A 24425-nucleotide genomic window follows, 5' to 3' on the forward strand; every position below is an offset into this window, starting at 1 on the left:
AGGGAGAGTGGGGGGAAAGACAGGAAACCAATTAGGATCCTGATCCAGCCTCCTTGGTGCGCGTAGCGGTGGTGATAAGGACTGGAATGAAGGCAGTGGAGCCAGCAAGAAGCAAGAAACTTTTTTTTTAGGGATCCCAGGATACTTCCCAGGTGTGTGCCCTGAGGATGCGAGTGCCTGGTGGTGCCATTCTCTGACCACGGGAGGAGGCGAGGACGCTGCCTGTGCCCCAGCCGCGCTGGAGCAGATTGAGGGCCTGTCAAAAACATGGGGAGTAACCTGTGGAAACAAGAAGGGACACTTGGGAGAATGGGGGTAGTTCAAAGTGAGCTGAAGCCCCAGTGCAGGGCAGGAGGGAAGCGAAGGGAAGGGAGGGGACGGGACGTGAAGAGGAGTGGCTGGCCTCACTCACTCAGGAAGGTAACCCAGGGGCAAGGGGGATCAGGTCTTAGCCTGCCTGAGTGAACCGAGTCCTCTGGGGATTCTGATGCTCCTTGCCTGGGTATCAGGCTTCTCTGACCAGGAGGAGAGAAGAGCTCAGACCCCCTCTTGAGAAAGCACAAGGAGTGGTCCACCTCAGGGCACCATGTGAGAATGGCAGGTGGATGTGGTTTTATCAAGGTTTTCTCTCCCCCAAAACTAATTTTCCCCAGAAAGGAATGGAGCGTGTGGGAGGTGCCCTTTAAGCCTCCACTTCTGAAAGCATCAATCCTCAGTTCGTACCTTTATCAGGGGCTACGACGGGCCCCTTAAAAGGCGAGCATTCCCTACCCCCCACTGCTGGCATGTCTTTTTTGGCTAGAATACCCAATTTGAACAAACAGCTCTCTGCAGGCTGTCATCTTTATTTTTTTCTTTGGGATGTATCTAGCTTCAGGCCAACTGTGCCTGACTTTTTCCCCATTCGGACCATTCAGTGGAAGACACAGCGAGTGAACAGGGCCCAGTAATTGAGTGCCTCCTGTCTCCATTCTGGCTTTCTGATCTCTCTTTACCCAAGCCAGTGGCATCTTGCTTGTGCACTTCCCCCTGAGTGACAGATTCTCTCTTTTAAGATTCCAGCGCCTGATTCCATCCGCCATCCAGAGCCTGTGTACTTTGGAAAGCCTGTGGGAAATTCAACAGCCTTCTAAAGATATAGATTACCTGCACATCTGTCAGGGTTTAGTTAAACATGACTGACTAATTTATCCTGCAGTGTGAGATGGGGATTCATTTCCTTTGCAAGTTGACTTGGCAATTTTCTCTGCTCGGAGAACGTTTAGAATAGATGGTGTGCATGGCAATTGAGAAGAAATAGATGCTATTAATTTTCCATTTTCAAATGTGAGATTGACTCTAGAGCCCACATCTCACTCCTATCGGGAAAACAGACCACATCCTCTCCCTTATGAGCTGCTTGGCATCTGAGAAGTCAGAAAGGTGAGCACCCTATCCCAACGTTCCAAGTTGGGACCCGTCCACGTGTCGGTGTGAACCTGCCCTCTCCTTGCTGTGTGTGTGGCTTAGTGTGAGATGCAGGCTCCTGGCTTGAGCAGGCATGGGATCTTCTTCCTCAGCCCATCTTTAAAGACCAAAGGGAAGGAGTAGAGGTAGAACATATCATGATGAACCTCCAAAAAGTTGGAAATCCCAAGGGATAGCTAACTTCATCCATTGTTATCTGGCACAGAATTGTGCTATGATGGAAACACTCTGTGTATGATTGCGTATGGCGTCCCCAGCCATGTGAGCACTTGGAATGGAGTGAGTGCAACCAAAGAACTGTCTTTGATTTATTTAAAAAATGTTTTAATGTTTATTTTTGAGAGAGACAGAGAGACAGAGCATGAGTGGGGGAGGGGCAGAGAGAGAGGGAGACACAGAATCCGAAGCAGGCTCCAGGCTCCAAGCTGTCAGCACAGAGCCCAACGTGGGGCTCGAACCCACGAATCGCAAGATCATGACCTGAGCTGAAGTCAGATACTTAACCGACTGAGCCACCCCGGGCATCTTTTATTTATATAAATTAGTGTTAATATAAATAGCCACATCTGACTAATGACAACTGTATCCATTGCAAGTATCCATGTCTCCCAATTTCTTATGTGGCCAAAGCCAGTTTTGTTGAGGCACAGTTGTCGTGCTGGTTTTCTGCATGCTGCGATGTTTGCTTTAAGCTTACCTATAAACCTTCAATTTAAAAATAATAGTAGTGGCAATTAAAATCATAGCACATGCTGAACAATTGTTATGTACCATGTACTTTGCTAAGCACTTTACATACTTGGTCTCATTTATACTGACTTAATGATATCCTGGGTTTACAGATGAGGAAGCCGAAGTGTGGAGAGGTTGTGACTTGTTTGAGCCACCCAGCCTGTAAGTGGTAAAGCTGGGATTCATTCCAGGCACTGTGAGCCCAGAGCTGCTATACTCTGCTGTCTGAAAAGACAATGCTTAGTGCCATTTCCTGGCCAGTGGTTTAAGATACGGTCACGTCCTGGTTGTTGAAAGGAAGGCTGAGTGTCTTGAGGTCCCTACTTATGTGAGTATAAAGAGGGCATCCCCTCCATGCTTTGTAGAGTGTAGATCTAGATCCTGGCCTAGAATGAGGAGCACAGCTATGAGAGCAGTAAGACTCTACTCACCTCACCTACAGCTATGAAAGCCCCCTCAAACGGAGAGTCAGGGAGGCCTTTCCCACCTGGGGTCTGGGAAGTTTGGCTCTATTCCCCATCAAGCCCCAAATCCCAGGCTAAGGAAAAATGGGCTTTCCCGAGAGCAGACATGGATTCGAAAAATGAGGAGAGGGTCTGAATGATACTCTTCTCTTCTTGTGGAGGCAGGTGGAGGCTCTCTTTAGTGAGAGCTTGCACTGACTGAAGGCAGGACTGGAGTTTTGGCAAGACAGCCTACTCATTCATGACTGCCCCATTGCCTTCTGGGGGTGACCCTGGGGCATTTTCTGGGATCTCTCTTCACTGGTAGAGTCCAGCTGTAACCTGCATCCTGTCAGCTCCACAAGATACTCAGAACTTGGCTTTGCCCTATAATGGTGTTTAGCTTAGCTTCTGCACTGTCTGTCCCTGTAGCTTTAGAATCTGAGAAAAGTGACAGTTGTGGGGTTCGTGTCTTTGTCCCTTCTTACTGAGGGTTTGGCCCCTCAGGTCTTGAATTTCTGGTGCTCCAGATGTGAATGGCTGGTTTTTCTGCCTCTTGGAAGTGCGCCATTGCCTGGATCCTTTGTAGGAAGTCTCTATACCCAGAATTAGGGTAAAATCTGGGAGGGAGGGGAAATCAGCTCCCTTTCCCACACCATTGTTCCTCCTTCATCGATTTCTTCCCTCAAGCCTTACTTCAGCACTCCATCAGACCTTCATAGAACCTGTACCCCACCATCTGTCCGTCTGTCCGTCCATCCATCCATCCAGGTTTTCTTCTTGTTCTCAGAAGGAGTATTCCTTGGCCCCAGTTCATATGCTGCACCCTAAAAGATGAGCCTGATAGTTAGAGATGGGCTGCAAGAGAAAGGACACTTGCATGGAGAAGGCATCCATCTCTCTTTAGGGGAAAGTCAGCTCAGTCTGCCAAAAGGCTAGCAAAATAGGCCACATGCACCAATCCCAACCTTGGGCTAAAACAACATTGATAGTCTGCCATTACTGGGATCTTTTAGTGTTCCAGGCAGCCTCTCACTAAGGACATTGGCTATTCCCGAGTTTTAATCTCTCTTGGCATGAATTTAGTGGAAAATGTGGTCTCTGGCAAATTGCAATAGCAAGTTTTATTGGGTTAGCAAGAAGGATCTTTTGGGGTCTTTGGAGACTGGTGAACAACTGTGAGACCGTTAGCATTTGCTTTAACAGCTCTGAGGCAGCCCAGATTCAGTTCTGAACAGTGCTGCTTACCAGGGGAGTCTAGGCTCTCTGGCACGTTCCTTACCTGTCATTGCTGTATCTTTGGCCTGTTTTCCAAGTGGGGGTAAGGAGTTGTGTCGTGGTTGGAGAGGGAGGTTTGTTTTGAGCGTGGCTTCGTGGATGGCATTGCATGTTGAGGGCAGAGAGCTAACTAGAGGAGAAAGTCCATGGATTCACTGTTTGTTCCATTTGCTTTTCTGCAGCCTGCACAGACAAGGAGTTGAGGAACCTTGCTTCCCGGCTGAAAGACTGGTTCGGAGCCCTTCATGAGGACGCCAACCGGGTCATCAAGCCCACCAGCTCTGACGCAGCCCAAGGCAGTAAGGCCAACTTTGCTCTCGCTAATTTATTTCATTTTAAATATCACATTCCCTTAGTTACTAGATAGTATTGATTTAATGGTTTTTTAGAGTAATCACAGAAACATTATGTGAAATGTACAAAGCAACTTCAGGTATTTGCTTTAATTCCAAAGCATTTCCCCCTCCTCTCTATAACATCTTATATGTTTTAAAGTCTGGTCACAAAATTATAATACTTTAAGTATAGAGATTTTGGAAAATATATTCAGTGTGTATAAAAATAAAAAAATCCACCATTTTAACAACTGTTAGCATGTTGTGGCATAGACTTCTAATTATTTTCCTTGCCATAGAGAAGAAAATCTAGGTGTCTGTATATGTATACACACACACACTTCACAGGTTGTTTTATGACCTTTTATCACTTAGCAGCATACTATGACCTCCTATGTTGTTGAGTACTATTACACTTTCTAATAGCTACATAGATTCCCAAGTTATAGATACAATTTATGTAATTAGACCTCTATTTTGGAGTGTTAAAGTTGCTCCTAATGTTCAGCTACTATAAGCAACACATATGTATCACACATCTTTGATAACTTATCTTTGTGAACATTAGACGGCATTTTGTTTTCCATAGAAACTCCCAGGCAAGGGTTCCCCCTCCCCACCAGTGAATTTGCAGAGCCTGTATTCAGAGCGTCATCATAAGCTACAGAGAAAACTCAGAATGGGTCCGCATCTTTGTACCTTGATGGACTCTCTCCCTGCCTTGAACTCAAAGGACATTAGGGGTAGGCTTCTTCAGTTGGCTCAGAATGTCTTCCTCAATAACACATGTGTTCCCATACGTGGAGTTTTGCAACTGTTGGGATCCAAAGCTGAATCAGCCTCTGGTCTTTGGCCAAAATCAGAATGATCACCTTCATTTTTGGTTATTCTTTGCTGTTCGTAGCTGTAGATACTGGTAGAGAATACTGACATAGAGGACACTTGTTTAACTAGTTTGGATCTTTTATTTTAAGGGAATGGTGATTTCTGAGAAGTAAACACTGAAGTGTCCAAAGGGTGATTTCAGGTGGCTGAGTCTGTGGGAAAGAGGAAGGAAGAGTGATTTTTTCCATTCCTGCCGGAGGCTTCCTTGAGAGTTAGTGGACAATTAATGCACAGATGGTCTAAAAGAACCTTTCCCTGGGATCCACGAGGAGCAGCTGGGCCCTTGGGCTTTCTGAATAACCTTTCAATGAAGAGCAGATTGATGTGAGGAGAACTGTTCCTTGCAGCCTCCAGTCCCAGGAGACTCCTTCCATAGACAGCTAGGGAGCTGGCAAAAGACCTGCCCTTGGCCAGAAGCAAATTGAGTCCCCAAAGAGGCTCTTAGGTTTGATGTCCTGAAGCAGTGGCAGTGAAGCGAGTCTTCAGGAACCACAAGGCTGCAAGAGGGAGAGATGTTTTTTTTATCAGTTCAGGACTTCTGAAGAGGAAACCATGGAACCTTATAAGTCCCCTATTCTTGGGGTCAACTAGAAGGGCTGCTGTCTTTCCCTCTTCATTCCTCAATACCAGGTGTGGATATCTTTAGTATCTTCCCACTGGGTATGGAGTGGGCTTGACCCACTGTCCAACCGGTTTGGCACTTCTCTTTGGTGGTCATTCAGCAGTGAGCCCCTCTTTCCCATGTATTAAAATACTAATATCCTATAATGTTGATGCATATTACATACAATATTCTATATATAACTGTGGAGCCATTTAGTGTCAGAGTTAATGGTCTTGCTTTACTCAGTAGCCCCTAAGGACATCCTCATCATAGAGACTGTTCAATCATGACCTTCAAAGAAGAGGCCACATTATGTCCCCTAATGTCTCTTAAAAAGGGGGATGTTTTCTAAGACACGTTCTAAGATATCAATAGGACTAAATTTAAAAATTGACTTCTGTGTCTAAAGGAGTAAACTCTGCAGTAGCTAGAGAACTTCTCTCAATACTTTTACTGAGAACTTACTATGTGCCTGCACTGCTGGAGGCTACTGAAGGGAACAAAGCAGTCTTTGCCCTCAAGGAGCTTAGCATCTAATGGATATTCACTGACAGTAAGGGGAAGCAGAGGGTTCGTGAGAGCTCAGAGGTAGGGGTGCTGTACTTACTTTACTGGTTCCTAGACAGGGAAGACCTCTTTGTAAAAAATAAGGCTTTCACAAAAGGTGGGTGCATTTTGCTACGTTTCATATTCTGCAGGCAGGGGTTGGTAATGCACATAGAAACCTGATGCGCAGGGAATGGGTGGCCGACGCCATCAGGATCTCAGTTGTAGTCACCGTATCACTCCCTTGCCCTGCCCGTCCTCAAGCATGTGGCACCCAAGCTAACTAGAGGTCCTCAGGGTAGGAGCATCACATGAAGTAGAGGCAGCCCTGGGAGAAGAGGGACAGAGAATGTAGACTCAGGGCTGGGCCACCTGTGTTTGAAGCCCAGCTCCACAATTATATGACCTTGAGCAAGTAGCTTAAGCCTTGAGCTTTTTTTCTTCCATCTGTAAAGTAGAGAGGATATACCATTTTATAGGCCTATTAGAAGGGTTGAATGAGATGATTAAGAATAAGGTGCTTAGAGGAATACCTTAAATTACACAAAAATGAACTTTTTTCATAATTTTTCCTGGGAATCTGAAACCACTTCTAGAAATCCAGCTTATGGAATGACTTGAAATTGCATAGTGCTTTTGATTCTGACAGAAAGACCAATTTTAGATTTGGGGCATGCCTTCTCTGGGGGTTGTCTACAGTAGATTCAATATCCTGAGTGTTAAGCAAAGTGTTATTATTCTAGGGCGTACAGTTTCCATTGTGGAAACAAGTAATTCTTTAAGAAAACTACCCCCCCCCCTCCCCCAGGGAAATAAGAAAGAAATTATTGTCTGACTCAATTTGGATTCCATATCATGTATCTCTTGAGGGGACTGCAGAAAAGAAGAATAGGGAACAGAAGCAGGTACCTGGCTTGTTTTCCCATTAATGTTCAAACGGCTTGGATTTAACAGTCCTTTGGGACATAATCAGTGCTTCTGGATTGTGCTATATAGTTTCATTTCACTGCCATCATCTTTTTTTTGCAATAGTTTCTTTTGTTTTGGTTCTTCACATATTTTCCCCCCTAAATATAAAAGTATACTTTGCAGAATTGTAAGTTTTTTCTTTTCTGCACCATGTTTGTACTCTTCCTTTTGGGCATACCCTGTTTTAAGCAAGTCTAGTAAATGTAAATTCTTATTTACATCACACATAAATTAGTACGGGGGACTTGTTCCCTTTGAAACATATTTTCCTCAGATGCTGACTTCTGTTTAAGAGCATTTTTAATTATCTTATTTAAAACCCCCAAACAACAGTATCTTCTAGTAGTGTGCCCCTGAGACCCACCCATGGAGGGAAATAGTCTCAGGGGAGGTTGTAGGTGGGGTGGGCCCTGGGCCTCTTCTTGGGATGGTTAGATCTAGGCTGGGTGGCCACTGAGATGTGCCCTTCTCTCTGCAGGATTTGACACCAGCATCCTGCCCATCTGCAAGGACTCTCTGGGCTGGATGTTTAACAAGTTAGATATGAACTATGACCTCCTTCTTGACCACTCAGAGATCAATGCCATCTACCTGGATAAGTATGAGCCCTGTATCAAACCTCTCTTCAACTCCTGTGACTCATTCAAGGATGGCAAGCTCTCCAACAATGAGTGGTGCTACTGTTTCCAGAAGCCTGGAGGTAAGGCGGGAGAGAGGCGGGGTCCCAAGTTCTGGGCAGCCACACTGGGCAAGGAAGGCCCACATATCACATACTGGGGAGAGCCCTGGGTGGAGATCAGGCAGAAGAACACAAGTAGAGAGTAGAGCATTCATCTGATAATGGCAGACCCAAAGGCTCTTTTCTTCTATTTTATTTCCACTCTTCTCATGGTATATCAGAAAATTCAAGAGCATAATGGTAGAGTCCATTACTTCAGTCACCCTCTGGGACGATCTCCTGACCATATTGTGCCTCGATTTTTTCATCTGTCAAACGGGTGTCGGAACCTTTGCTATAGAATTCCCAAGGTCACTGTGAGAACCTTAATGTGAGAAATACTGTACAAATGTGAGAGTATCATAATTCCCGTTGTCACATGAGTTCTCCATGTTCCTCTTAGAGAAAGCCCCTTGTCCTTTTCTCTGGGATGAATACAGATTTATACTGAATCTTGTAGACAAGGAGATTTCGGTTATAAACTCCCACTAACTCCAGAAAGACGCAATATTTGAGGAATATGTGGAAAGAATACAGGAGTATCTCTAATTTGTTGCAAAGTCAGACAAGAGAGTCCACCTACAGACTCTCAGGAATCTAGGGGCAGGAGCCCTGAGTCTGCTGGAGAAGCCACATAGTCTAGCTTTGCTTCTTCTGCCTTAGCTTCCTGGGGTTGTGCCCAAGTGTGGCGCGCGACAGCTAGCAGACGCTGGCTTGTATTTGAATTCCATTCCCAAGTCCCAGGAAAATATGCCTCCGCCTGAATCAGGTATCATGGGCACTCTGCAGGCATGGCTGTCAGAACCTCTGCCCAGGAAAGGGAGATGGTTATGAGTATTAGAGTATTTAAATCATACATGTGTGTATGCCTGTGTGTATTCAGAATCGGTGCACCCCCAGAGCAGAAAATGTGGGCATTAAAAAAGGGCACGTGGTGTCGCGTTCATGTACATGTTTACAGGATTACAAGAGACATTCCTAAAAGAATTACTGGTCACAGGGCAGGTGCATTTTTAAATTTAAGCCGTATTTCCAATTTGCCTTCCAAAAACGTTGTACCCATGTTTACGCTCTCCAAGAATACCTAGTTCCCCACGGTGGAGCCAAACCTTGTGGTCACTGCCAAGTTAAGGGACAAGCTGTTACATTTCCTCAAGGGTCTCATTTCATTTCTCTTATTATAACTTAGATTGAACACCTTCATGTTTGAGAAATTCCTTTTTTTTGTAATTTTTGGTATGTTTCTAGGAATTTTTTTTTCTCAATGAAGGACATTAGCACTGTTGAAGTCACATGTATTGCAAATATATTTTTCCCCAACTTTGACTTGGTCCATTTTTTTAGGAAGACACTTTTCAATTTAAGAGTGTAAAATTTCTCCATCTTTTATGGTTTTTTAGCAACCATAAGGCTTACATTAAGTCTAGAAAGGTAACGTGTACCTTTGGGTACCTTAGGTAAAGGTACCAAATACCTTCAGTATTTGAAGGTGCATGATCCTCTTGTGTTTGTGTTTTCTTCAGCACATTTTGGTTGGTTGGTTGTTTATTGAAATCTTGTATCACTTTTGGTTTTTTTGGTGTATGGTCAGAGAGGGTCACAGCCCCTCTCCCCACTCCTGGAAATGGTTGTTCAGTTACGTTTTTGTCATGTATTGACTAACCTATCCTCCTCCTCTCATCTGAATGCTTCCTCTATTGTATATAATATTTCTTTATATTTATACGTCTCTTCTTCCATCTAGAATCCTTTTATTGTAGAACAGCATCTATCAACCAATGGAGTTATATTTTTTTAATGGTTTTTATTTATTTAGAGCGAGAGAGAGCATGCGCGCACATGTGGGGGAGGGGCAGAGAGAATTCCAAGAGGGGTCTGCAATGTCAGCACAGAACCCATAGCAGGGCTCGAACCCAAAAACTGTGAGATCATGACCTGAGCCAAAATCAAGAGCTGGACACCTAATTGAGCCATCCAGGGGCCCCTAGAGTTACATTAAGTTTTGTTCTCATAGATACTGTACTTCCTGTCTATTTATTGCCCTTGTAAAGGAAATTGATTTTTTTTTCCCATTATAGTTCCTCACTGCTGGTGGTTTCAGTATTAATCTTGTTCGCACCCACCTTACTAAATTCTCATTTTGTTTATAATAATTATTCTGGTTGGTTTCCTTTGATTTTTGAGGTGTGCAATCATAACCTCTGCAAATAGTGATAATTTTTTCTTTTTTCTTTTTATACCTCCTCTCTCTTTTCTAATCATATCAGCTAATACTTCAAATTTATGTTAAATAATAGCCATGTTCTTACTTTAATAGAAATGCTTGGAGTGATTGAGTTCTAAGTTTAATGATAGCTTTGGGCTTGAGTCCATATAAAATCATGTAACCTTCAGCCAGGGTTCAGGCTTAGCCTAAGTAACCAAAGCCTCCGTGTTAGTGCTTCTTGGAGGTGTAATGCCAGGACCCTGAGCGTGAGGTTACTGCCTTTATCAAGGGACAGAGCTGGTCACCATGCTGTGTGGATGTCCCTGGATGTGCTGCCCTTTCAGCAACTGCTGAAGGAGGCCAGAACCCCATCACGTGGCACATTATGGTATCCAGGAGAAGTTGATCAAACTACAACAGAAGTCATTTTGTTATAGTTCATTTTTTTTTGTTACTCATTTTGTGTATTTCTCTCATTTTTTTTTTTTAAATTTTTTTTTCAATGTTTATTTATTTTTGGGACAGAGAAAGACAGAGCATGAACAGGGGAGGGGCAGAGAGAGAGGGAGACACAGAATCGGAAACAGGCTCCAGGCTCTGAGCCATCAGCCCAGAGCCCGACGCGGGGCTCGAACTCACGGACCACGAGATCGTGACCTGGCTGAAGTCGGACGCTTAACCGACTGCGCCACCCAGGCGCCCCCTCTCATTATTTTTTGTGGGAGAGAGAGAAACAGAGTGGCAGGTGGGGAAGGGACAGGGAGAGAGAGAATTCCAAGCAGGTTCCACACCCAGCACAGAGTCCTATATGGGGCTTGATCTCACGACACTGAGATCATGACCTGAGCCAAAATCAAGAGTCAGATGCTTAACTGATCCACCCAGGTGCGCCTCTCTCCTTTTCTTAAGTTAGGTTCTTTATTTTTGTTGGATTTCTACCACCTTCCTCCATGACCCAGAACCAGCCCTGGGAGTTCTGTTTGACCCCCACATTTCCTCATTTCCTTTTGATTAATGCATGTACTCAAGGCTAAAAGTTTTCTCCAAAGCACCCTTTTAGCTATAGACCATAGGATTAGGTATGTGAGGATTTTTTTTTTTTTTTTTACTATGATTAATGTGTAGATGTCCTACAATAAAGGCTCTAAATGCCTCTTCGGTCCAAGAAAATTTTGAGAGAGCACTTTAAAATTTTCCATGTGGTAGGATTATTTATTGACTGGTTTCACTATTTTTGTTTAGTATTACGTTTGAGTTTTTGAAGTTTCTTCAAAAATTCTCACTGGAATTGGGGCGCCTGGGTGGCGCAGTCGGTTAAGCGTCCGACTTCAGCCAGGTCACGATCTCGCGGTCCGTGAGTTCGGGCCCCGTGTCAGGCTCTGGGCTGATGGCTCAGAGCCTGGAGCCTGTTTCCGATTCTGTGTCTCCCTCTCTCTCTGCCCCTCCCCCGTTCATGCTGTCTCTCTCTGTCCCAAAAATAAATAAACGTTGAAAAAAAAAATAAAAAAAAAAAATTAAAAAAATTCTCACTGGAATTGTATTCCTTGAGTTAGCACTTGAGTATCTGTAAATATTGGTATTTTCTTTATACAAAAACAAAGATGCCAAGATTAAACTTACTCTCCTAGTACTGGGTTTAGCTATAGAATAATATGAACTCATACTAATTTTTGTTCCCCTTTAAGGAGATGAATTTCCTAGGACATATCTTAGTTTTGCTCAGTTCATAACACTTTCCTGAGATATGTCATGCATTTTTTAAAATTTTTTTAAATATTTTATTTATTTTTTTAAGACAGAGACAGAGCATGAATGGGGATGGGGCAGAGAGAGAGGGAGACACAGAATTCGAAGCAGGCTCCAGGCTCTGAGCTGTCAGCACGGAGCTTGATGCGGGGCTTGAACTCACGAACCGTGAGATCATGACCTGAGCTGAAGTCGGATGCTTACCGACTGCGCCACCCAGGCACCCCTATGTCATGCATTTTTGAGCTCTGGAATTAAACATTTGGTTCCATTTGATTAGTGTCTGCTCAGGAGCATCAGTTATATACATGTTGCACATCAGTTTTGTTGCTTCAGATACAGCCTTCCTTTATTTGTTTAATTTTCTTCTGTGTCGCTTATGTCTTTGAGCCTTTGTATCTGCATTGAACTGGAGTGTCCTTTTTGTGTGGTGATTCTTTTTTTTTTTTCAAGTGGACTCTACACCCAGCATGGAGCCCAGTGAGGGGCCGCAACAGACATGAGCTGAGATCAAGAGTCAGACCCTTAACCGACTGAGGCGCCCCAAGTGTCTTTTTTCATTAGAGCCCTTGACTACTTAAGTCTTGGGTAACTATTTTCATTTGCTCAGAAGCCAGCGTTTTCTGTTAGAATTCTTCATGTGGAGTTGGGTTTTCTTGCAGTACTTTTTAGTAGGTCTCAACCTGATTCATGTTTCCTTGCTGGAAGAGAAGTAAAATTTTTACAATTACCATCGGACCATTTGAGGAACTCCCTGACACAGTGTTTCTATGTATGTGGGCAAATTTTGCATTCTTCAGGAACAGTCTTCTAAATGCCTACGGTTTTTGCACAAAGATGAGCTTTCCCGTGGTAAAATAGGAAGAATATTGGTCCCTACTTTATAGGATTGTTGTAAAGATGAAGACAAAATTCTAGAACATCGTCTGGTACATTCTAAGAATTCACTAAGTGCCCCTTATTTGTCATAGTAAATGCTTTACTTCATCAAACATGGAATCTGTTTCCCTTTTTCTTTGTTGTTTTCAGTTGGTATCTTTCTCCTGCACTCTGAAAGCACCTTAAACCCAGGGGTGAATAAAGCGTATTAGTTTTTCTTAAGGAATCAGCAACAAGACCGGGTGGCATCGTGCACTCCACAGGGTAAAAGATGTTAAGAAGGTGGTCAGGTACTTACGCTACTTCTGTCCAAGCAAGTCTGGGGCCTGTAGTAAATGTTCTGAGACTCAGAATACTTCTGCCCTTGGCTCGAGGCCCATGAGCACGTATCAGAGTCTTCCAGAGCCATGCGGTCTGCCAAGGCAAGTCACGGCGACTCAAGAACTGGTGAAGCCATCTTTCTTTAGGCTTGGAATGGAATAAGTTCTTCTCTTAGGAGACAGAACTGCACACTGTCATAGGCCCTCATTGGCCATGCAGCAACCACTCTATCAGTCCTTCCCTTGAGAACTGAGTTTTGTGCTCATTCATGGCAACAGGTGTTTTATCATTGGGGACCTGGAGGCTCAGAGTTAACGTTTCACTTTTCTATTCTCACTGCTACTCTCTATCTCTTACATAGCTTCAAAGTTTGTATAATTTTACAGTTGTTCCTTGAGGCCTATGTAAGTCTGAAGTAGCTATTCTCATCCTCTTTCTCTCCTGTAGCAAGACCTGGGTTAGATTAAGTATTGGTCAGTTGCTCCCATCTGTGGATTCGGAACACTTAACCATGAGGATGCTGTGATCCTCGTTCTCAGCTGATTAAAATGTCTATTACCAGATTACCTAGAAGCACTTGGCATTTGCCTGAGTTGGTGGCAGGAAGAACAATTACTATACAATGCAAGTAGCCCCCAAATACTATTTAAGTACCTCATGATGTAAGGGTTTTTGTTTTGTTTTTTTTTTTTTTGATTAGTAACACTAATGGCCTGAATTTGTTGTGCTGTTTAATAACAGCATATGGAGTCATTCCAGTCCCAGGTGTGTCATTGTGTACATTTCACTTCATGAGTGAAGCCAATCATTAGAGATTATGTCCTGCACCATCTGGAAACTGACTTTCATAAATTATTTTCCAGGTCTCCCTTGCCAGAATGAAATGAACAGGATCCAGAAGCTGAGCAAGGGGAAGAGCCTGTTGGGTAAGTACAATTTCTTGTCACTCGTTTGAACAACTAATTAAACCAACCATGTCTCGTGTAATGTTGAGCCACAGCAATGGTTATTCCATTAGGTAACAGTGTTTCCTGAAAGAAATGCCTCGCTTCATTCCCAGACAGCTGGCTGGACGTAGTCTGAGGATAGGCGAGCTGTTTGAGAAATGCTGCCTAGTCCATTAGCCCAGGACTAGTGGGCAGGGCTGCAAGGGTGGGAATCCAACACCGTCTCTACTGCCCGCTCCTCCCTTACTTGGGGCTCCAGTAAACCTCGGCTTTCTCTTCTCTCAAGAATCTCTCTTGAATGGAGCATGAAAGTGTTCCTTCCTAGTTCAAGCGGTAACGTCTATGAATTATTCCCCAAATTGTCCATTCAGGGAAGAAGATAAGCTGTAGCCTCTTCTATATTTATCAGATCGGGTTCAAAGGCTTGGGTGTGCTTAAATGTGTTTTTTTGGATTCATGTGCATAATAATCCCTGGAGGAAAGCATAAATCTGTTTAAATAGTGCACATTTCTCCTCTCTGTCTGTTAACTGTGCTTTTCCCTGACATGCCCGTCTGTGGCTGGAGGTAAAGGTAACAAATGCTGGCTTGTTGAAGTGTTCCCTTTCAGCTGCATATCCTCTTTCTCCAGCACTAAGGGGTGGTCACGGCATTCAGACCAGGCCATTGCAGAGACTGGTAAACCTCATATATTTGTCAAAAAAGGAGTCTGGGTTGGTTTACTTGCTTTTTAAAAAGAGAGCTGACAGCGGCAATAGAATACACAATTTTTCTTGTTAAGCATTAAGAAGCAGGTGCATCCCTTAAGCGGCTTGCCATTTCAAACATGCACCTGTGTACTTGAAGAAATGGGCAAGTTTTGTTTTGTTTTGATTTTACAGATTGTCTAAGTAGTCCGTGAACTCGGGTAGTTTCTCCTCTACTGATTTTTGGGTTGCCTCAGACCTCCCACTTCTGATAATGCCCCGTTCGACTCAGGAAGAACCCCAAAGTTGTGACTTTGACTTATGTGGACCTAGGTTCTAAAAAGACAAAGGTATCATTCTGATCTGAAGGCAACTTCCATAGGTCTGTCCAGTGCAAGGGCTTGTGCTCACTAATCTGATTTCTCCATGTAGGAGGTTATTCAGGCGTTTGAGTGATATGCCTAAGGTCCACAGGTAGTTAAAGAATTAGTATAAATCTAGTTTTTAAATTTTATTTTCATTGACTATGCATATCTTCTTACCGCTTCATTAATAATGAATGAGACATTTATAAGGCATGTAGTCTGAGATAAAACGTCTCATCTTCCATTTTCCCTAGCTCACACCAATGAAACGCCTACCTTTGTCCTACCTTGAATCTCACCTAGTTTTCAAGCTTGCTTTATCACATCTCCCCACATAGAGAGATTACTCTGGCTGACTCATAAAAATACCATTGACCTTCTTACACATCATTTCCTGCATGGGGATATCTCCTAATGTGTTTTCACGGGCATTCAAATTAAAAACAAAATAGACCATACATCGTGGAGTATAAATAATCAAAAGTGAAATTAAAACTACTTTTAGGATTGAATGAAAATGAGGTTTGTGGGCCGAAATCAGAGGGAAGCAACTAAAAACTTAGAGGAATATTCACAGCTTCAAATGCATTTATGAAAAAACAAACACTAACTTTTCAAGTCAAAAAATGACCAAGACTAAAGTAGAAAACTTCAGTATGTATTGGAATCACTTGGAGTGTTTACTAAAGCACAGTTTCTGATTCAGTAGATCTGGGTGGGATAGGGCCCAAGTACATGCTTTTCTAAGATGTTTCCAGGTAATGATGCAGGTGCTGGTCCTGGGACCACACTTTGACAACCACTGCTATAAGCTCACTTACAGAATCTTGAAAACCTTGTTGAAACAAGTACTGTGAGTTACGGAAGAGAAACAGAAGACCCACCTGTATGAAAAACCATGAAATTCATGAAAATCAAAATGCTAACCTCAACGCCCCCCAAAAGAGGCCCAAAATATTTTTATGAGTAAGTCTTTCACAGAAGAAAATGTATTCAAAATGTCTAGAGGAGGCAAAGAAAAACACCTGAATCATTTCATGAATTGGGTGCCATGATAAAAAAAGGAGAAGAAATAGAGGCATATAGTTTTATCACTTAGTGAATCACCTAGTAACACAGATGCAAAGGGATCAGTAAATTCAGTCAGTAGTATTCCAATAACAATGTATCATGGCCAAGTAGTATTTACTCCAGGAAAACAATATCCCAATTACTAGTAAGGAGATTGAATTACTAATCAAAAATATCCCCAAAAAGAAAAGCCCAGGACCAAATGGCTTCACTGGTGAATTTTAGTGAACATTTAAAGAATTAACACCACCACACCTTCTTCAACTCTTCCAAAAAAGATCAAAGAAGAGGAAACACTCCCAAGCTCATTTTTGAGGCCAGCATTATCCCAATGGCAAAATCAGAAAGGACCCTACAAGAAAAAAACAGGCCAGTATCTTAAATACACGTACAAAAGTTCCCAACAAAATACTAGTAAACCAAATTCAACAGTGCATTAAAAGGATCAAATGGGATTTAATGCAGCAATGCAAGGATGGTTCAAAATACACAAAACAACCAATATGATATATTAATACAAGGTGGTATCTGAATAGATGCAGAAAATTCACTTGACAAAATCCAGCATCCATTCATGGTTTTTAAAAACTCTCCACAAATTAGGTATAAAAGGAACAAACTTCAACATAATAAATGCCACATAAGACAACCAACATCATATTCAACAGTGAAAGGTTGAAATCTTTTCCTCTAATATCAGAAACGAGACAAAGTGGGCACTCTTACCACTCCTATTCAACATACTACTGGAAGTCCTATGCAGCACAGTCAGTCAAGAAAAAGAAACAAAAGGCATCCAAGTTGGAAACAAGTACAATTTTCCTTGTTTGCAGATATGTTTCAGCCAAGGAGGGGAAAGATGTATATACTGAAAACTATATGATGCTGATGAAAGAAATCAAAGACAACACAAATAAATGGAAAGGAATCCCATGTTCATGGAGTGGAAGAATTAATATTGTTAAAATGTCCATATCACCCAAAACCATCTACAATTTAATTGCTATCCCTATCAAAAGTCCACTGGTATGTTCTGCAGAGATAGAAATAACAATCCTAAAATTCATATGGAATCACAAAAGACCCCAGATAGCCAAAGCAATCCTAAGAACAAAGTAGGAGACATTACACTTGCTGATTCCAAGCTACGTTATGAAGCTGTAATCATCAAAGCAGCATGATGGCATAATAACAGACACAAAGATCAAGGGAACCAAAAATAAACACAAGTGTATAGGTCTACTATTAGTCTCTTTAATAAATGGTGCTTGGAAGATTGAATATTCACATGTAAAAGACTGAAACTAGATCTCTATCTTATACCCCTCACAAAAATTAACTCAAAATGGATTAAAGACTTAAATGCAAGACTGGAAACCATAAAACTCCTAGAAGAAAACATAGGGGAAAAAGCTTCTTGACATGAGCCTCAGCAATCATATTTTTTATAGGACACCTGAAGCACGAGCCACTAAATTAAAAAAAAAAAAAAGTGGGACTACGTCAAACTTAAAAGCTTCTGCACAGCGAAATTATCAGAAAACCTACAGAATGAGGAATAACATTTGCAAACCATATATCTGATAAGGGATTAATACCCAAAATGTATAAAGAACTCAACTCAGTAGGAAAACAAACCAAAAACCTGATTTAAAGATGGGTAGAAGATCTATATAGACATCATTCTAAAGAAAACATACAGATGGCCAACAGGTACGTGAAAAGATGCTCAACGTTATTAATCATCAGGGAAATGCTTATCGAAACCACAGTGAGATATCACCTCACACCTCTTAGAATGGCTGTCATCAAAATGACCAGACACAACAAGTGCTAGTAAGGACATGGGGAAAGGGAAGCATTGTGCGCTGATGGTGGAAATGTAAATTGGTCCAGCCGCTAGGGAAAGCAGTATGGAGGTTCATCAAAAATTTTAAAATAGTACTGCCATACAGTCCAGCAATTCAACTTGTCAGAATATATCCCAAGGAAATGACATTCTGTCGAAGAGATATATGTACCCTTATGTTCACTTCAGCATTATTTATAGTAGCCAAGATACAGAAACAACAGAGGTGTCCATCAACGGATTACTGAATAAAGACATTATTGGTGCGTGTGTATACACAATAGAATATTGTATGCCATAAGAGAAGGAAGTCTTGCCCATTGTGACAACACAGATGGACCCTGAAGAAATTATGCTAAGTGAAGTAAGTCAGACAAATACTGTATGATCTCACCTATCTGTGGAATCTAAAAATCTCAGGGGCACCGGGGTGGCTCAGTCGGTTAAGCGTCTTTGGCTCAGGTCATGATCTTGTGATTCCGTGAGTTCCAGCCCCACACTGTCTCTGCCCTTCCCCTGTTCACTTATACACACGTTCTCTCTCTCTCTAAAAATAAACCAAAAAAGTTTACAACAAAAACTCATAGAAAAAGACATCAGGCTGGTAGTCCCCAGCAGTAGGGAGTAGAGAGGGGGGGAACTGGAGAAAGGTGATCAAAAGGTACAAACTTCCAGTTGAAAGGCATATAAGTACTAGGAATTTAATGTACAGCATGAGGACTCTAGTCAACTTTGCTGTGTGGTACATAGGAAAGTTGTTAATAGTAAATCCTAAGAGTTCTCATCACAAGGGAAACACATCTTTTTTTTTTTTTTTAAATCATTGAGATGATGGATGTTAAGTAAACTTACAGTGGTAATCATGTCCCAGCATATGTGAGTCAAATTTGGCCCTACAGTTGACATTCCACAAGGCTGCCCATCAATTCTAGCTCAGTAAAACTGAAAAAATATTAACCAGTTGTAAGAGTAGGACCCATTCACCATTTAGAGGGGAAACATAAGAACCCATCAAAGAAGGGATCCTGTCTAACCTTGAGCAAACCCAGGGACTTGTCATCTTGAGTAAGTAATAACCAACGGCCCCATTCTCCCCTGCTAGCTGTGCAAGAAGTAGCCGGTCTGATAGGTTAGCCCTCTTCTCCGTCTTGGAGGGCATCGCCCCCGAGTATCAGGGCACCTCTGATTCAAATTGGACCTTTTATTCCCTCAGGAGCATTCATACCTCGGTGTAATGAGGAGGGCTATTACAAAGCCACACAGTGCCACGGGAGCACAGGACAGTGCTGGTGTGTGGATAAATACGGAAACGAGCTGGCTGGCTCCAGGAAACAGGGCACTGTGAGCTGTGGTGAGTAAGGTCTTCCTGCATCAGCCCCACCATGACGGCTTGCACGTCCTGACTGAATAAAGCCCTGGGCAGGGAAATTTCAAGACCTATCCGTGGTCTACAGCGAACAAGCTTACAATGGTGACGTGAATAAAGCACACTTGATTATGCGTAGCTAGCTTCCGGAGTGGCAGGGACTCACCATGAGCAGGAGATTGGGTAACATTTTGTAACAGTCAGGAACTGTCGCAGGCAGAGAGGGACTTCGATAAACCGCCCACAGTTCTACCCCAGAAGGTAGAAGCATCTCAAGAATTCTGGGGGCCCCCAAAGCCTGTGGTCCCTCCAGGCTGGGAGGCCCCAGTATTCAGAGAGTGAATTGCATGGTTTTTCCCTACAGTTGAGTCACATGCGAAGGAACCATTCTTATGGTCATAAGGTATAAAGAGAAACTAATCCTCCATCTTGTCTTCCTTCTTAATATTTCAGAAGAGGAGCAGGAAACGTCAGGAGATTTTGGCAGTGGTGGCTCTGTGGTCCTGCTAGACGACCTGGAGGATGAACGGGAGCTGGGACCAAAGGACAGATTGGGCAAGCTGAGGGTGCACACCCGGGCAGTGACAGAGGATGATGAGGATGAGGATGACGACAAAGAGGACGAGGTCGGGTATATATGGTAGTCCCCACCGGGAAGAGGACACGAGGTGCACACAGAATTGCAAGTCACTTCCTACTCCTGCGTTTGTATCTCATAAGACTCCGCAGCACCAAGGCCTCTTCTCCATTGTTGCTCTCTGTACCCGACCCGAGGTTTGGGAGACCACTTCTTGTCCCCAGAGCATTCTGGTTTTGCATACGCTTGTGTGGGAAGAAGGGTGTTGTGTTTTGTTTTTTAGACGGGGAATGGCTGGCTGAATTCGAGCCCCCTTCCCTCCCATGAGATTTTTGCAACAAGCATGTGATTTATGTGGGATTCTGACAGTGCAGGGAGCCCCCACCTTGTAAACGTCAAAGATGCTTTTTGATTACCCACACCAGTGGTTATTCCAGCATGGTTCCCGGCCTTACGGTGTCTAAGTGCTTTTCTTGTGTCCTGTAGATGTCGTGGAAAACACACCACACTGTACTTTTTTTCCCCCCTAGCCCCACCACCCCGGCTGTTAATAACTAAAAATTAGTTTTCATATCACTCTATCTGGCTTCCTACAAACAAGAGCCTTAATTCAGTCAAGAGTTCCTCTGGGGAATTGATTTCCTTAATAAAAAATGGTGTCTGGACGCTTCTCTCTGTACATGCTTGAATATGTACAGAACAGACTGTACGTGTACAAGGTGCACACACACACCTCTCAGAAAAAAGTGTTTCAAGATCCTCTAAAAACTCATCTGAAAAACAATTCTAGATTTGTCAGCCTGTCCAGACCTGGATCACAATTTCTGGAATAAGAAATTTGTATCAAAGTCCTTTTTTTTGCACTAACAGCACTTGCAGCCTGCAGGCTGAGGATGCTCCTTCCCCTATGCATTAGCAGAGTTCCTGGAAGCCCTTTGATTTGGATAAGCCTCTGTCCGCCTAAATCACTTTTCTTGCAGAAGCCATGAGACTCCCACATGGGCAGCTTCACAAGCCATCTCTTTCATTTCAGCTCCAAGCCCACCCCGGGCTGCAACAATCCTGTCCGCCACAGGTTCTCACCTTCCCTACCTACGCAAGGGCTTTTTCCAAGGCACGTCTCCAGATCATATCCCCTGCTCTCCGAGAAGACAATACCACAGTGTTCCTTAGCAGAAGAAAATTCCGGATTCTTAATCTAAGGTTTTGCTTTTGCCCCATTTCTATCCACAGATCATAATGAGGGTCCACGAACTGTACAGATTTTATACCACCACTCATCCTTTGTAAAAAATCCCAGACGGAGGCCAAAAAGAACTTCATCGTAGCACAGAGAAGCTAGGGTTGGATTTTTACCGGCTAGTCCTGTCCCCATCACCTCACCTGCACCAATGTCAAGAAACCAGTGAAGAAGGCCCTTCATCAGTGCTTCTTTTCCCGAAGTAAGTTCACGATTAGAGTCTGTCTCCAAATTTGGTAGGGTTATTATCTCTATCGTTTTTAGAATTTCTGACCCTATCAAAGCTGACTCAGATACAAAGTACCAAAGAATAGTCCTCAAGTGGTCCCATTTAGTTCAGTACCAGCCCTTAAGCTCCTGCTCCACCTGGTTTCCAGCTTCCTGGACACTCTCATCAGCCACCCAGCAAGGCTTTCTGGCCCACATTTTTTTTTTGTTGTTTGTTTTCGTTCATCATGAATTCCAGCCCATCCACAAGACAACCACATAAAACTCAGGCAAAAAAAACTTTGTACTCTGTCAACCCGCCTCAAACCAGCATTTTCCAATCCTAGCATTGGCCAAAGTGGCATCATCTCTAGAGTTAGTCTCAGATGGGAAATGAACATACTTGATACAATAAACTTCTTTGGCCTAATATACACGGGTACAACCAGGACTGTAGGTATAGAGAGGCCAGAGGCAAGCTCTGTATTGGGATTTCAACTGCATCATCCCTGTTTCAATTTTGTTTTTCTCACTTGAACAAAACACCAAGATCATAATTTAGAAAACAGGTGTTTAATTGCAGCTAAATTATAATAGAGTATATAAAAGAATCAAGACATTAAAAAAAAATCTCAGTTTACACCATCAGAGAAAACCATTGTTACTGTCTCTCTGAGCTTGGAAAAATGCACAAGAGAACAAATTAAAATCGACTAACTGATTTCACTTAGAGAAACTTCGAGGAACAGAGAACCACCGATTTTAATTTGCCTAATTATCTTATGACAAGTGTCAAAATAAGATGACACTTAAAGATTCTTAGCATTCACTTAATGATGGAGAAGAGTGTGCTCTGTAGTCAGTTCCCAGTAAGCTAACGAGATGCTCATTTTCAAAGATATTCCAAGAAGAGATTTTGACTCATTAAGATATTAAATAAAAAGCCCTCCTAAGACCAGAAACCCAAAATCAATGGACCAACCGACATTAACACCACTTTTCGTGCCTCAACTTTGGCATGACATCACTGGATTTTTAAAGGGCTTTAGTACAATTTTTAGAAACTTTACCCTTAGAAGTGAAATTTTTGATTTCTTCCTTTTGGGCAGGAGCATTTTTGCTAGCAACTAAGAATACATAAGAATGTTGATTAAAAAAAATAATACCATGATAATCGATTACCTTTTTTTGAGACAGTTCATGAACTGAATCCTCACCGACTCATTTTTGGAAACTCTAGTAAATAGTTTTATTCTTATTCCATAAATGGTTCTCTTATTTAATACCATTTCCTCGGCATCCAACTTAAACCCCAGAATTTTCTTCCACCATAGTTAGTTGTCTGCCATATTAATGTCTTTTTGTTTCTGCAGATATTCTAGGCATGGGAATACCTTGATATTCAATCTGAGGTTTTGTTATCAGTTTCCCCTTCTTTATGCCCATTTCCTCACGCCCAGCAGTGAATGCCTACGTGTCTGTCCAGGTCTGCCCCTCTACTTTTCCCAGAATGCAATTCACATTTGTTTTGTTTTCATTTTTTACCTTGACCACATTGTACAGTAACATCTAAGAGCCCTTTCTACAGTGGGTGGTTTTGGTCTTTTTATACCTTTTTCTCAAAGTCACTGATGTTTGTCCCTGTTCAATGTGTAGCATTGTAATGAGAGCCCACCAAATCCTGAGTGTCATTTTGTTGTCCCTATTGTAGATGAAATAGTGATGTAGAAAAATCTAGTAAATTCTGAATGCTTTTCCACGTAGACTTATCTGGAATGTGAACACGACTCTTTGGTTAATAGTAAATGCTTTAAGTGTAGTCCTAAGTAGGTGCATTTCCGTCTGTCTCAATAAATTTTAATTTGTCTGCAACATCTGAATGTATTTGTATTTTCTTATCTTGCATGTGAACTCACCTGGCTATGTCCACACCCGCTCTCCGGAGAACAAACAGTAGGGGCAAAGGGGACTGCCAATGCCGACCTCTCCTGTGCTTCTGTACATGGCAGGGAAGAATACCTGCTGTGGTCGAGCCTGTCCTGGCCCCTCTCAGCACAATCTGTGTCCACTCAGTCTAGAACACCTAACCCTTATTTTTGCTGCTTCCACCTATTCTATGCTTTACCTTTGTTACATAGTTTTGACCTATCGGATTTCAGTGTTGTCTTCCTGTTTACAACCTTAAGCTTTTCCAGTTCTGCCTATTCCTTCCCTCCCCTGTCAGTTCTTCTCCAATTCTCCTGAAACTAAAACACAAAAAACAACAACAAAAAAAAAACAACCCAGTCTCCTTTACAGGGAATTCTGAGTTCTCCACAGTTCATGGATTAACCCACCAGAGGCTCGTCAAACATCAGAAAGCACCCAAATTGGAATAGGAATTATCTCCTTTCCACCTTTATCCACATTCAGGCCAGTGTGTCTATGACTTAATTATACCCTGAGTAATTTCACCCTGAGCTGAGGTAGAAACTACCTTATGAATAATTCCATTCCTTTACCCCACGGAGTAGATTTTACAGATAATTTGTAGATTGACAGTTCAGGGAAAGGCGCTTCATAAATCCACAAAATAACTAATGTCAGGAGAACAATGACCAATATGAATACTCTAGGGGTGTTACAGGATACAGCAAAGAGATGTTGGCATTCATGGACACACTCCAAATTCATCTCAAATCAGCACAGTTGTGCAGGTCAAATATCACCTTGCTCCTCCAGCTGTGACTTCACAGATGCCACCTTGGTTCATTTAAAGGGCAGGACCAAAGGAATGAGAACTAGAAGCCAGTGTCCAGCTTTGGTGATACAGGTAAGCCAAAAGGTCACAGCACCTTCTCGCAATGCTTACCCACTTGTAAGATTTGCTTTGACAAATTGATTCAAGGAAAGAGGAAGATTTTAAGATGTATTCACTCAACGGATCTTTACAGATTTATTTATAGATTTTTAGATGAATAGATGTTGTATTGACGAATGCCACTGGAGG

General features: G+C 42.6%; 1 protein-coding gene and 1 long non-coding RNA gene across 2 annotated transcripts in view; one reads left to right on the forward strand and one right to left on the reverse strand.

Annotated features, from left to right (window-relative positions):
• Positions 1–23308, forward strand: part of SPOCK1 (SPARC (osteonectin), cwcv and kazal like domains proteoglycan 1) — a 520792-nt gene extending 497484 nt beyond the window's left edge. Inside the window, exons 7-11 of the mRNA XM_086703440.1 lie at positions 4103–4219; positions 7738–7959; positions 13993–14055; positions 19260–19397; positions 19866–23308. Coding sequence (XP_086559566.1) covers positions 4103–4219; positions 7738–7959; positions 13993–14055; positions 19260–19397; positions 19866–20056 — 731 coding nt within the window. The 3' untranslated portion in view covers positions 20057–23308. The remainder of the gene's footprint in view (positions 1–4102; positions 4220–7737; positions 7960–13992; positions 14056–19259; positions 19398–19865) is intronic.
• The window catches only part of LOC147584446 (uncharacterized), a 190210-nt gene continuing 177777 nt past the window's right edge, over positions 11993–24425 (reverse strand). The window contains exon 4 of the long non-coding RNA XR_015250041.1: positions 11993–12630. This is a non-coding gene — a long non-coding RNA (uncharacterized LOC147584446). The remainder of the gene's footprint in view (positions 12631–24425) is intronic.

This window comes from Puma concolor, chromosome A1 (genome assembly GCF_028749965.1).
Source record: "Puma concolor isolate L17-30 chromosome A1, mPumCon1.1.hap2, whole genome shotgun sequence".
In the NCBI taxonomy this organism is placed as follows: Eukaryota; Metazoa; Chordata; class Mammalia; order Carnivora; family Felidae; genus Puma; species Puma concolor.